Source organism: Terrapene carolina, unplaced genomic scaffold (genome assembly GCF_002925995.2).
Source record: "Terrapene carolina triunguis isolate 2854851 unplaced genomic scaffold, T_m_triunguis-2.0 Scaffold247, whole genome shotgun sequence".
NCBI lineage: Eukaryota > Metazoa > Chordata > Testudines > Emydidae > Terrapene > Terrapene triunguis.
The window spans coordinates 12192556-12206418 of NW_020664598.1; the positions used below are offsets into that span (position 1 = coordinate 12192556).

The 13863-nt window shown below is 46.7% G+C and overlaps 1 protein-coding gene across 2 annotated transcripts in view; it reads right to left on the reverse strand.

Annotated features, from left to right (window-relative positions):
* The window catches only part of TRIM24 (tripartite motif containing 24), a 150750-nt gene that overhangs the window by 43391 nt on the left and 93496 nt on the right, over positions 1-13863 (reverse strand). For both annotated transcript variants that reach the window (XM_026657486.2, XM_026657485.2), the window contains exons 8-9: positions 11749-11866; positions 2220-2485 (exon numbers count right to left, since the gene is read on the reverse strand). In XM_026657486.2, coding sequence (XP_026513271.1) covers positions 2220-2485; positions 11749-11866 — 384 coding nt within the window. The remainder of the gene's footprint in view (positions 1-2219; positions 2486-11748; positions 11867-13863) is intronic.

Genomic DNA, 13863 nt, shown 5'->3' on the forward strand with positions numbered 1-13863 from the left:
CCTGGCTATCAGTTTGCCTTCATCTATCAGAGCTTGAAAATGTGCTCTGTCCTGTTGTGGAGGGCTGTCAGTAAACTCTGCAAACTTGCCATTGTTCAGGAAATTGTATTTAGCCAATAGCGCCTGGTAACTAGCTATCTTGACCTGGAGGATAAATGATGAGACCTTTCTTCCCAGCAGATACAGGCGTTTGCCCTGGACCAGCAGGAGTAGACCAGGGATGTTGTTGTCTAGCCCTTTCAGAAGCAGCATGGACCATCAGTGCATTGGGAGAGGGGTGTACCAGTATGGCTTCCTTAACAGGGAGAGCTATTCTGTTGGGCCCAAAAGTGTGCAGAATGTTTAAGAGTTTGGAGTCTTGGATCTCCTCAAGAGGAATTTGAAGCTCTCCAACAACTCTGAGGAGAAAGTCCTGGAATTGCCCAAAGTCACTGTGGGTGGGCGGGGGAAGGGGACACAGAAGTCACTGTTTTGTCTAGGGATAACAATGGCAGTATTGCTGGTTCTGGCAGAACTGCTGGATCTGGAGCATAATGTTCCTCCTCCTCTGATGGATGCAGGTGCAGATCGGAGTGTCTCCTTAGACGGGAGGCAAGGGATGGCTCCCTAGCAAATCAGATCAACTCTGCAAATGGATACTGTCCAAAGGCCCCCCAATACGGCCAGTAGGAGGGGTAGATAGATGGTCGTGGGGGCCCCCATGGCATGAGGTACCAGCAGCTCAGAGTTAGATGAGGCGGAGGTTGGGCCCAAACCAATATGGGTCTTTTAGCTGGTGGAGGACACAGAGGGTCAGGGAAAAGCAGTTCATCGGAGGGTTCAGAATCTCCCAAGGAGAAGGCTGATTCTGGTTCCAGTGGCGGTATCATTGATGCCGTTGGAGGGGAGATGTATTCTGCATATGGGACGGGTGATAAGCTCCTTCCAGCAGTTGATTCTCCCAGAGGCAATATCTCCCTGGAAGTGGAAGGGCCCAGTGGAGGAGGGGATTCCAGATCTGGGAGAGCGAAAATGTCTTGTGAGGTGGCAACAGATTCATATCTCCCCAGTGTGAGAGGAGTTCTGCTTGTCCAGGCCATTGGAAGTGGTGAGAAGGGTGGTATCTGAAGTTGGCAGTGATCAGAATTCGTTGGTGCCAATGGATCCCAGGTTTTGGGACATGCCAGGGATGACAGTACTGATGGAACACAGTCTGCTACCAATGGAGCCCAATGCTTATGAGCTTTCTTGTTGTGCCACTGGGACTTAGTACATCTTAAGTCCTCATGGGTCGAGCTAGTGGGCTTGTTTACAGCCAAGTCAGACTTCTTTGAAGTGGACTTAGAGGAAGACTTAGTCTCATGCTTATGAGTGTGCTTCCTAGCTTCCTGAAAAGATCCCGCCATGGGGTCTATGAGGGTAGATTCTCCCAAAGCAGAGTCAGACTTTGGGGCAGGAGGTGCACTCCTTGCTGAGTCTGGCCTACATATGGGAGGGAGTTTCCCAGTCTGGGTCCTTCTTCTCTGGCCTTCTCCATGAGGTATTTGCGGAGATAAAATTCCTGTACTTCTTGGGTATGGCTGGGGAATGATCAGCCGATACATCGCGGCGAGGTGCAGTGAGCTGCCCCAAGGCAGTACAGGTGGTTGCCGCTGACTGAGAAGGATCACGGGCAGGAAGCAGGAGTCCTGGGCATAGTCTGGTGCCCCGGGGTTTTTAGACTAATTAAATGCTAAAACAGTAAAAACTATTAAGACTGTTAACACTATTTACAAACTATATGATTTTTATTTTGTAGAACTAAACCGAAGCTGTGGAAATGTAAAGGTTCCATTCAGACCACGCAGCGGTGAGAAGGAACTGGAGAGGCAGTTGGTCCGCCCCATCCTTTATCCCCTTAGAGGCACGAGGCGAGCCAGGGTGCATGTGCAGACCAATGGACACTGCTTTCAAATTCTCTGGCTCCAGGCGGATGTGTAATCCATAGCGGAATACAACAGGGACCATCACTCAAAGAATAAGAGTTTTTTACAATGCTTAGAGATTATCAGAAAGTTCCTGAGATATGGGCATTGAGATCTTGAAAAAATGCTGTAAATACATACAATATGGGCTTCCTTATAACTATATGTGCTAAAGACAGCTGCGCCAATGAAATGTCACTAGAAGTCACCCTGTTATCATTCTGTTAGAACAAGTACAATCAGACATGTCTTCTCTCTGGAACAATGATAGTTTACCTGATGAGAAGTAGGAGTGTGCTGCATGGGACCTGGAATTCTTGGGTTTGGTAGAGCCACTGGACCTACCCTGCGTTGAGCCTGCTGCCTCTGAGCCATGACCTGCTGTTGCATGTGCTGGAGTCGTAGTTGAGCTAAACTGATCTGTGTTGGGAATTTAGACAGTTGGTTTGAAGGTAAGCCACTTTGTGGCTGTAAATTTGGTTCCATCACAGGGCTCTTGGGCATGTGTGGTGGGGTTTCTTTATCTTCAATTACCAGAGAACCTGGTAAAAAATAAAAATATACGTTTTAATGTTCACCTTACTCTTTGGAGATATGTAGGTTTTCATCATTTCCCTCTTTTTATGCCATCAGACCATCATTCCTAATTGCAGTTTAAAGGATGGGTAAACAATTCTTTCCAGAATCAGTGTCAGTGGCGGCAGAACTGCATGCATTATTGTGCCATCAATAACAATGAGGGCCCTTCCATTACACTGAAAACTATGGGTTATTTAACTTAAACTGAGATACTTTAAAATGCTGCTATTTCATTTTCTTAGATATATTCTAAACAGCACCCAATCACTAAGTTATTTAGTAACAGCCGGTTAGCTTTTAGATATTATCACACTGTCAGTAAAGAGTCTAGCCCAGGGGTCTCAAACTCAGATGACCCCGAGGGCCGCATGAGGACTAGTGCATTGGCCCGAGGGCCGCATCACTGACCCCTCCCCCCACTGCCTCTGGCCCCACCCCCCTCTACCCCTTCCAATTAGGCCCCACCTCTGCCCCACCTCTTCCTTGCCCCATTCCAATCCCTTCCCTGAAGTCCCCACCCCAACGCTACCCCCAGGGGGTGCAGAAAGGGTGCAGGGTGCAGCGGGGGCTGAGGGCAGGGAGTTGAGGTGCAGGAGGTGTGCAGGGTGCTCAGGGCAGGGAGTTGGTGTGTGGGATACAAGAGGGGTGCGGCAGGGGGTTGGGGGTGCAGCAGGTGGCTCAGGGCAGGGAGTTGGGGTGGGGGATGCGGCAGGGGGCTCAGGGCAGGGAGTTGGGGTGCAGGAGGGGTGCGGGATGTGGCAGGGGGCTCAGGGAAGGGAGTTGGGGGTGCAGGAGGGGTTCAGGGTGTGAGCTCCAGCCTGGTGCCGCTTACCTAGAGCGGCTCCGGGGTGGCAGCGGCACTCACTGGGGCCAGGGCAGGCTCCCTGCCTGCCTTGGCCCCCGGCTCCGCGCTGCTCCGTTCCAGTAAGCAGCTAGAACTGTGTCCCTGCAGCCCCTGGGAGAGGGAGAGGGGCTCAGGGTTCCCTGCTTGTGCTGCTCTTGCCGCTCCTCCAGGTATCTCCTACGAAGCTCCCATTGGCCGCAGTTCCCTGTTCCCAGCCAATGGGAGCTGCGGGGGGCGGTGCCTGGAAGGAGGCAATGCCAGAGCCCTCTGCCTCCTTCCCCCTCCCCCCCGGCCCGAAGGGGCATGCTGCCGGCTGCTTCAGAGAGCAGCGTGGGGCTCGCAGCGTCAGGAGGCAATCCCACGGGTAGGCAGAGGGGCGGGGGGCGCGGGGAGCTTGGTGGGCCACACACAAGAGCCCCGCGGGCCGTGTGTTTGAGACCCCTGGTCTAGCTAGTACTCTAGCCAACACAACTTCAGGCCTGAGTTTCTTCAATATACAAGAACTATTACAAGACATGGTCTATGAGGGAAAAAAAATGTTCCCTGATCAACCTTGACTCTGAAGCTTTAACCCCTGGAGACTTCAACTTCTGAAACTGTGTAATAAACCATGGAAACACACCAAAAGGGGCCAGTGCTAAATTATTATTATTATTCATGAAACCATTCTAATAGCCTGAAACACACAGGCTCCCACATGGAATTCCTGTTTCCATTTCAGTATCGCTCAGACTTTAAGGGAGCAGAACCCAACAATTCAAAGGCATATCAGAAGGAAGGAAAGAAAGGTTTCCTGGAAATAAAGAAAAACAGCTTATTTTATACCTATTCACATACACCTTACTCACATGGCTGGAAGGTTCACCCCTGAGGAAAAATACAGATACACCTCTTTTGCAATCTCTTTTCCAAAGATAGGTACAGGCAGAGAAAGAAAAAACAGTAACTAACTTGTTCCGTAATGACTGTTCTTCAAAATGTGTTGCACACATCCATTCCACTTCAGGTGGATGGGTGTCCAGTGCATTAGCTGTGAGATGATATAAAGGGTGGAGCCGCTGTCCTGTTGACCCCCGAGTCATGGAATGGACATGTCCAACAAGTCTCGAACAGTTACAGAACAAGTTAATAACTGTTTTCTTTGAGTGATTACACGTGTCCATTCCACTTCAGGTGACAAGCAGTTCAATCTGGAGATGCACTGGAGTCTACTTGAATTATTGTAGGACACGTCCAAATCTGGCATCATCTTTAGACTGTTGGGAGATGGCGTAATGAGAAACAGAAGTATGTACTGATGACCAAGCTGCAGCGCTACAAATGTCCAGTATAGAAACACTGCAGAGGCCACGTGAGATCTCACTGAACATGCCAGCACCCTATCTGGCAGAGTTACATTGGCCAGGACATCACAAAAATGTATACAGGAGGAAATCCATGACAAAGTTCTGAAATGAGACTAGAAGACCCTTCATCCTGTCCGTGAGTGCCACAAACAGCTGTGAGGACAACCTAAGCAATTTAGTTCTGTCCAAGTAGAATGCTAATGCTCTCCTAACATCCAATAGGTAGAGTCTCTCCTCCTCCTAAGCATGAGACTTAGGCAAGGAAGTTGGCAAGCTGCTAAGTGACTGATATGGATGTGAGAAACCACTTCGGATGAGGGCATAGGTCTATTTTGTCCTTGTAGAGGACTGTATGCAGTGGATCAAATACTAGAACTCTCAGTCCACCTACTCGCCAGTTACCTCACTGAGGTAATTACGACCAAAAAGACTACCTTCATTGAGAGATGGAGCAACAAACAGGTAGCCAGAGGTTCAAAGGGAGGACCCATTAGTTTTATTAACATTAGGTTAAGTCCCAAGGAGGAATAGGATCCTTTACTTGGGTATATAACCTGTCCAGACTCTTTGAAAGCCTGACTGACAAGATGATGGAGAAAAGAATGATTACCAGTCAGAGGGCAGAAAGCCAAGATAGCTGCTAGGTGAACCCTCATGGAACCAACAGCAAGACCTTGTTGTTTCAGATATAACAAACAGTCTGGTGTATGCTGTATTGGAGCCCAGACTGGGGAAACCCCTTTTTGCTGAGACTAAATGGAGAATCTCTTGCATTTCGATAGATAAGCATCCTTAGTAGAAAGCCTTCTACTATTCAAGAGGATGTTTTGTACCTTCCTTTGAACAGATCTCCTCTTGAGGGGTTAACCAGGGAGCTTCAATGCTGTAAGGTGAAGGACTTCCACGTTGGGATGGAAGAGGCAACCCTGGCCTGGTGAAATCAAGTCTAGGTCTGGTGGTAGTGTCAATGGAGACCTGCTTGAGATGCTCAGCAGAGTGGAAAAACCAAGACTGGGCAGGACACATCAGTGCTCTGAGTTTCATTCGAGCATGGTCCAGTTTGATTTTTAAACACCATCCTGGGCAGGAGCAGAACCTGAAGATATGAATACATGAGATTGTCTGTCCAGGGTAACAGAATAGAGTGTGTCAGATCCTGTACTGTGACCTGCTTGTGAACAAAACTGATGGCACTTTCTATTGGTGCATGTTGCAAACAGGTCTATATGGGGAACTCCCACACTTGGAAAATGAACCGGACAATACCTGGTTGGAGACCACTCAGTGACTGGTGAAATACCTGCTCAATTGGTCTACCAGACTGTTCTGGACACCTGGAAGAAGGGAAGTGGATGGAGATGTTGATACAAAAGTCCCAAAGCAGCACTGGCTCTTGGCAAAGAAGTGCCAATCAGGCCCCTTCCTGTCTGTTCACATAGAATTTGACCACTGTATTGTCCATAAGTCCTAGTAAATTCCTTCCCTTGATATGGGGAAGAAAAGTCTGGTAAGCTAGATGAATGGCTCTCAACTTTTACATTTATGTAGTGAACTAATCCTGGCCAGGCCATAGCCCTTGAGTTTTCAGAGAACCCAGGTGGATTGTCACAACCTAGGGCGGAAGTGTCCATAACCAAAGTCAAAATAGATTGTGAGGGAACAAAAGTAACAAGCACGCACACACATTCAGTCCACCAGTCCAAAGAGGCTAAGATCCAGGTGGCCATTCAAACCACCATGTTCATTGGATGACGAATTGGAGAACACATCAAGCTAAGACAGCTCTGCAGTTTCCTGAGATGAAGCCTGGCCAACTGAACCATGTAAATACATGAGGCTATATGCCCCAGAAGTCTGAGGCAATTTTGAACTGTTGTGGTAGGATAGGCCTTCACGTCTAATAAAATGGCCAGCATCGTCTGGAATCTTGTTTGCATGAGGAACACCCTGTTTTCCGTAGAATCTAAGACTGTTCCTATAAACTCTATCCTATGAACAGGTGAGAGGACTAACTTTTCCTCTTTGATCAGTAATCCTACTGTGCTGAAGGTGGTTTGGATCATGGTCATGCTAGATATTACCTGGCTCTTGGATTGGCCTCTCACCCACCAGTCATCCAGGTATAGAAACACTTGAACTTCATTATATAATGCCTGCATCTGTAACTTTCACTCCATGCATCTAAAGAAATAGGGTTTTTACCCACGAAAGCTTATGCCCAAATAAATCTGCTAGTCTTTAAGGTGCCACCGGACTCCTTGTTGTTTACTTGAACTTCTGATTTCCTCAGAAACGCTGCCACCACTGCCATCCACTTTGTAAAAACATGTGGGGTCACAGATAGTTTGCAGACCTGCCATTTCGCCTGACAGTGGGATTGGCTAACCATAAATCTGAGGAATTATTGTTGCTTTGATTTATTGCGACATGAAAACGTGTGTCCTTTAAGGTGAGCACAGCATATCAGTTGCCAGGATCCAGGGAGGACATAACGGAAGCCAGAGTGAACATGCAAAACTTTATTTTCTTTAGATATTTATTGAGCTCCTGCATGTCTAGTACAGTTCTGAGACCTCCTTTTGCTTTTGGGATTAGGAAGTGGCGAGAATAAAACGCCTTTATCTCTGTGCAGAAGAGGAACTTCTTCTATGGCTCCCAACAGGAGGAGAGACTGTACCTCAGAGATGACCTTTGTGAGAATGGTCCCTGAAAAGGGATGGGGGACAGAGGTGGTGGTGGTGGGGTAGAAATAAACTGAAGAGTGTATCACAATTCCATCATGCGTAAAACCTATTGATCTGTAGAAATATGGGTCCAAGCACTTAGGAAGTGGGATAGTCTGTTGGAAGAAATCAGGGGTAGGAGAAGCTGGCAAACTGAAAACTGGTAAGCTGTCCTCAACCAGAATGTCAAAATGACTGCATGGTGTTCTTATCCTGTCTGGACAAATTTTTAGCAGACCAAAAAAAAAAAAAAAAAAAAGAGTAGGCAGAGGTATTCTCCTGTAACTTCTCCCTTTCTTTATAGGCCAGGTCCTGATGGTGAGGCATACAGAAAGCATAATGATGAGGCTACTGTAGACAGAACCACTACTTCTTTGGAAGAAGAGCGTAAATATCCATAGACTTGTGCATAGCCCTAGAGTCTGTTTCAGGCTATGAAGCCTGTCATCGATCTGCTGTGCAAATAGTTATAGTTCCTCAAAGGGGAGATCTTGAATGGTTTGTTGGCCCTTTTGAGGAGGACCTGATGCCTGGAGCCACAAACATTTACTTATTGTAATGGCCGATGCCCTGGCTTGGTCATCAGAATCCGCAGCATCCAATGCAGCCTGAAGCGGCCATCATCTTTCCCTCATTAACCATAGTGGGAAACTCTTGCCTAGTCTCCCCCTGCAACTTGTCTATTAATTTTAAAATATTGTCCCAGAGGGAGAAGTTATAACATCCCAGCAATACATACTGATTAGCAATCCGGAGGTGTAATCCTGCTGTCAAATGTATTTTTTCCACAAAAAGATCAAGCTATTTTGCAACTTTTAATTTTCAGGTAGATACCTGCTGACCTTGGTGCGTGCTCTCATTAGAAACTGAAGCCACCAAAGACTCCAGGTATGGAAAGACATAAAAATGTACAAACCCCTATGAGGGCACATAATCCTTCTGCTCTGTCCTTTTAGCTGTAGGAGGCATGGAAGATGGAGTTTGCCATAACACTTTAGTGAACTCCAGAATAGCCTTTTTTATGCAAACTGCCACTTAAGAAGGCCCCACAGATCCCACGATATCAACCAATCTGTGTGAGTTCTCCTGAACTACCTCCACCTGCATGTCTAGGGAGGAAGTCACACTTTTTAGAAGGTTCTGTTGAGATGTTTCCTAAACTGCCGGTGACACTGGTATTGAGAGACTCAGCAGATCGTGTGCCACAGCATATACCTGAGGTATTGTTGGCACTGGGACAGTCTCTTGATACTGTTGAGTCAAAGATGGTATCACCTTAGAGGTCAGTCTCAACAAGGCTGCAATCAGCATCAGTCAACAACCCTGCCTGATGTGCTATTTACCGCGGGGAGTGCCTCTGCATCAAGCACACTCTACTTTCCTTCCCAGCTTGTTTGCTGGACTTCAGTGCCAGAGACCGTAACCTCCTGGGTGCTGAGTCCCTTGATGCCTGCTTACGGTGCCTCCTCTTCAGTACCAGCGAAGATCTGTGTTGAGACTCTGAGAAGACAGGCAACCACTCCTAACTGAAGGAGCCTCGCTTGGTGCATGCTCTGAATGGGGATGCTCCCAGGGTGGGTGGAGGGCTGCCTCCATAAGGTGCTTTAGTCTGACCTCCCTGTACGTCTTAATTCTGGGCTTAAAGTCCCTGCACATTTGGCACCAGTCTCCGATGTGTGGCACCTGAAGTGAGAGTCACTGCCTGGCACTGATTTCTTGCATGCATCACAAGGCCTGAAGCCCAGAGACCGAGGCATGCCTCAACACCGGGCACTAATACCCCAGTGGTGGGAACCAAAGAGCATACTAATAAGTATCCCAGGACAAGGAAACTTAATAGCAAAAAATTCTGTTAAAGCAAACTATTAAACAAGTGCCCACTATATACAAGACTAAGGGCTGGTCCACACTTACCCCCCAAATCGAAGTAAGGTACGCAAATTCAGCTACGTGAATAACGTAGCTGAATTCGACATACCTTACTTCGACCTTACCGCGGTTCAGACGCGGTCCACACGCGGCAGGCAGGCTCCCCGTCGACTTCGCGGTACTCCTCTCGCTGAGCTGGAATACCGCAGTCGACGGGGATCACTTCCTGGTTCGATTTATCGCGTCCAGACCAGACGCGATAAATCGAACTCGGAACTTCGATCCGCAGCCGTCGAACTACCGGGTAAGTGTAGACTAGCCCTAAGAAAGGGAAACACTTGCAGCAACAAGATAAAGTGCTCCGACAACCGTCACAGCACTAAGAAGGAACTGAGGGAGGTCAGGGACAGCTTTGCCCTTTACATCTTTGCACAGCAGCATGAGACAGCAGAAGGTGCATGCACCGCCCCAACAGGTACCACTAAGGGAAAAGTCCCAGATGCTAATGCATTGGGCGCCCACATACCTGAAGTGGAATGGACATATGCAATCACTTGAAACAGAATCGAGTAGTTATCCAGTACCTGTGAGAAAGTGCTGTCATGACAAGATCCTCTTATGCCAAGATTTCCCCACCTTTTTGTTATAATTAGGGTCCTACCAAATTCACAGTCTATTCTCGTTAATTTCACGGCCACAGGGTTTTAAAATTGGTCAATTTCATGTTTTCAGATGTTTACATCTGAAATTTCAGGGTGTTATAACCGTGGGGGTCTTGGCCCAAAATGGTATCGTAGGGGGGTTGCAAAATTGTTGTGCCGGGGGAGGGGGAAGGGTACCAAGATTGCCACCCTCACTTCTGTGCTGCCTAGGCAACAGCCTCCAAGCTTCCTGCAATTAGAGGAGGTTCTCGGAGGTGGAGAGGCTCTCCCGCATGCTGCTAGGAGCACCCCAGCAGGGGCTCCTAGCTGCCAGTCCAGGCCAGTGACAGATTAAGGCAGGGGCCCCCTGTCAATTTGAGCCCCCCAACCCGGAAAAATGGATGTCACAGCCCCAGAAGAAGCCCCAGGGCAGAAGCCCCGATCAGGTCACCCTGAGCCCCAGCAGGAGCCCTGGGGGACGGAAATCCCGAGCCTGGGCTGCCCCGGCTGCAGCCAGCAGGAGTGGAAGCCCCCAGACCCAGGAACCACTGGGGGGAAGATGCCCCGAGCTGCGGCAGGAATCGTGAGATGGGGGGCAGAAGCCCAGACCCCAGGCTGCCCCAGCTGCAGCCGCCGAGAGCAGAAGCCTCCAGCCCGGGAGGAGCTGCTGTGGGAGGAAGCCCCAAGCTTGGTGCCCAGAGCTGGGGCGGGGGGGGGTGGGGGGGGTGGGAGAGAGACAAGCCAGGAGCCTATCTCCCGGGCTGCTGCAGCACAGAAGTGAGGGTGTACCACCCTCATTTCTGCGCTGCCTCTGGAGGTGGGTCTTATCTCCCCACCAAGAGCAGCCATGCAGGGGAAGGACAACTCCTGTACCTCCTCAGCATGTCCGGACTAGCAGCTAGGAGCCCCAGGCTCCCAGCAGCAGAGGAGATCAGATTTCATAGAGAAGGGCTGATTCCACAGCCGTGAAATTGGTAGGGCCCTAGTTATAATGCAAAGCTGGTTGCACTTTTTGACTAAAGGCCAAAATGCCTGACAGGTACATCCAAAATCACTCTCCAACAGAAAGATGGAGACACCGACAAAAAAACCTGCAGATATTGAAAACAAGGGAGGCATGACAATTATCAAATTCCTCAAGATAGAGACTTTCTAGCCTCCAATTCCTGCTCCTAGCAGGGCAGTTCCTATGCTGCATGTCTTCATTAGACTGAGTACGTATACTTAGTCAATCATACTGAACAGGCTATTCACAAAACTCCCTATCATAGGATGTACAAGCAGAAACCTAGCCAGTGGCAGATAGAAGAGAAAACACAAATGCCAGTCTGAAGGTAGGAATCCAGCCTGCCTAGAGAGCATGGTACAGTGGGGATGGTCAATCTTTGCTTGCTTTATGAGCTCACATCTGTTAACAATTTGCCAAGAAGGACAGTAAACAAAATCTACAGAGCTAGGAAAAAAGCACCCAACTCCAACAGAAAACTATTGCTCAAAAGACTGCTTTCTGTACCTGATGCAGTTTCATTGTAGTTTTTTCCTTCTCATCTCCCCACCTCAGTTAGCTAAAACTAGTTAGGCACTGCCTATCTAGCCTTACTACCTGGAACAGCATCCAATATGGAGTCAGATCAGACACGCCCTATAGAGTAATTTCTGTCCACAGGTAGAAGATATATTAAAGAACACATGAGAAATACGCTCAATTATATATCTGGGAGGCCGTTCAGCTGACAAAACTATTTTTAGTGATACCACCAGTTTCTAAAGAAGTTGATAAAACAAGCAGGAGCCATATCATACCTAGATTGAAAATATTTTGAGCCCAGAAGCTAGGATCACAGTGAAACTGGACAGTGGTGTTAGTCACTGGTGAAGCATCACACCTTGCTCGAAGGAGATACCGTAGACGACATGTAATCTAGAACAGGAAAACACCTTGTACAAAACACATTTTTTTCTTCTAGGAAAAAACCCTGATTAACTTGTCCTAATTTTCCCACAAGACAATAACAGGGTTTAATGTTTATTATCTGAGCAAAATGCCTTGAATTGGAGTGAAAAGAACATAAGTTTGTGCAACCAACTAAAAGCATGGATTTTCAGCTTCCCACTCTCCCCCTAACCCCACACACACACACAAAAAGTAATTTTCAACACTCATTAACTATAGTATAAAAGAAATTATGTTTTTCTAACTGTAGAGATACGTAGTCATCCCTAGATGACAATGTAATGACCCAATATATTTGCAAATAAATTTTGTTCTTTATGTGATCATTCCTTGTCTGAAAATCATCTATTCTCACTTGTGTCAGATCTTACTATTCTCATTAGAAAGGATGTTCTCTCAGAATAAAATTTTCTATCCTCCCTCCCCCCAATAAAGAAATGAATTAATATATAAGAATTCTCTGAAATGTTCTAATATCTAAGAGTTTTTCTAAGCCCTTAGTTTCAATGATTAGATTATGTTTACAATCGGAGACAAAATATTATAAGAGTAGAATACTTCAGGTCAGACAATTAAAAATTCAGGTTTCATTAGGAAGGAAAAATGTGGGGGGAAAAGGCCCAAGAAAACACAAGCAAGGGCTGACACATTAATCCAAGTACTAATTATACCATAATACAGACATAATTTCAGACAGGAAAAAGCTAGCCAACTCAATCTTTTTGGATTCCTCCTAATCCCAATTCCTCTGAAAACTTCTCCCCCACAAAAAAAATTCTACTGAAGACGCCTCTTAATCTCATACTATTTGGTTAAATTAACTTCCCTACTTGTATTGACATGAATTACCCACTATATAAATATTTTCATAGAGTTCCTTATTTACTTGTAGTTTTCTAAACTTTAGGTAGGTCAGTTCTAGAATACCTAACCAATGTGAAAATGCATGACAAAATATATTTTTTAAAGGGGGATGTGGGAATGTTTAAAGCTGTAATCACTACCAATTTGAATGCAGGCAAAGCAGGATTCCTGTGGACACCAGCAGTAGCTGGGGTACTAACGACACAGGATTGCTTCAATTTTAGTTCATGTTCACGTGAGAGTTTTTAAAACTGTCTATGGCGTACCTGGCTCTACATATGGTTTTTATCTATTCATTACAAGACTAAAACTGTTAGCTACTGTGAATAATTGTAGTAGCTAACAGTGTGTTGGTCAGGCCAGAAGTCTAGGCTGGCACATGGATGTCTTCCTGCAACCTGCTCAGCCCATTCCTTTTTCTGCAGTGTGGATAGGGCTTCCTAGCAGTAATCTGTGTAATGTAGTTGGCTAGGTTATGCTCCTTCCCAGCTCTATGTGGTAGGATACCCCACAGTGCACAGCCTCACATGTTGCTCTGTACAGGTGTATGCCCTCTGGAGCAGATTTCTAAGGGCACAGAACAGCCAGGCATCCAACTTTCAAATATCTTTGCCTATGGCAGGAGCTAGGCACTTAACTCCCTTTGTGCTTTGAAGGTCTCCCTTGGTGTCTTGCTGAGGCATGATGGGATAGTTGCCCAGAATGCACTGATACAATCATGGTTAGGAAGCCTGGTAGGTGTGGATGAGCAAACAATTGTGACAGCAGAAAAGGCAGTGTGTGGATATAACACAATTCCGTTTATCTGCAATTGTGTAAATGCCCATATCTCTAATCTTTTTTAAAAATCACAATTGTACTTGTAATGTAGCAGGACCTTTGTATCTTTAGGCCTTGGTTTCCGTTTTAAAATGAAAAAGTTTCGCTTTAGTATATACCAACCTATAGCATCACTACTTCAGTCCATCAGGTACTTAATGCATATTTGCAAGTCTGAAGACAAGGTCTTAGAACCTTTCAATGGAAGGTTATACTGACTGTGGAGGAGCCAACATGTTAATTTTACATTAAAAAGCTATATCTACATTATCCATTATGTT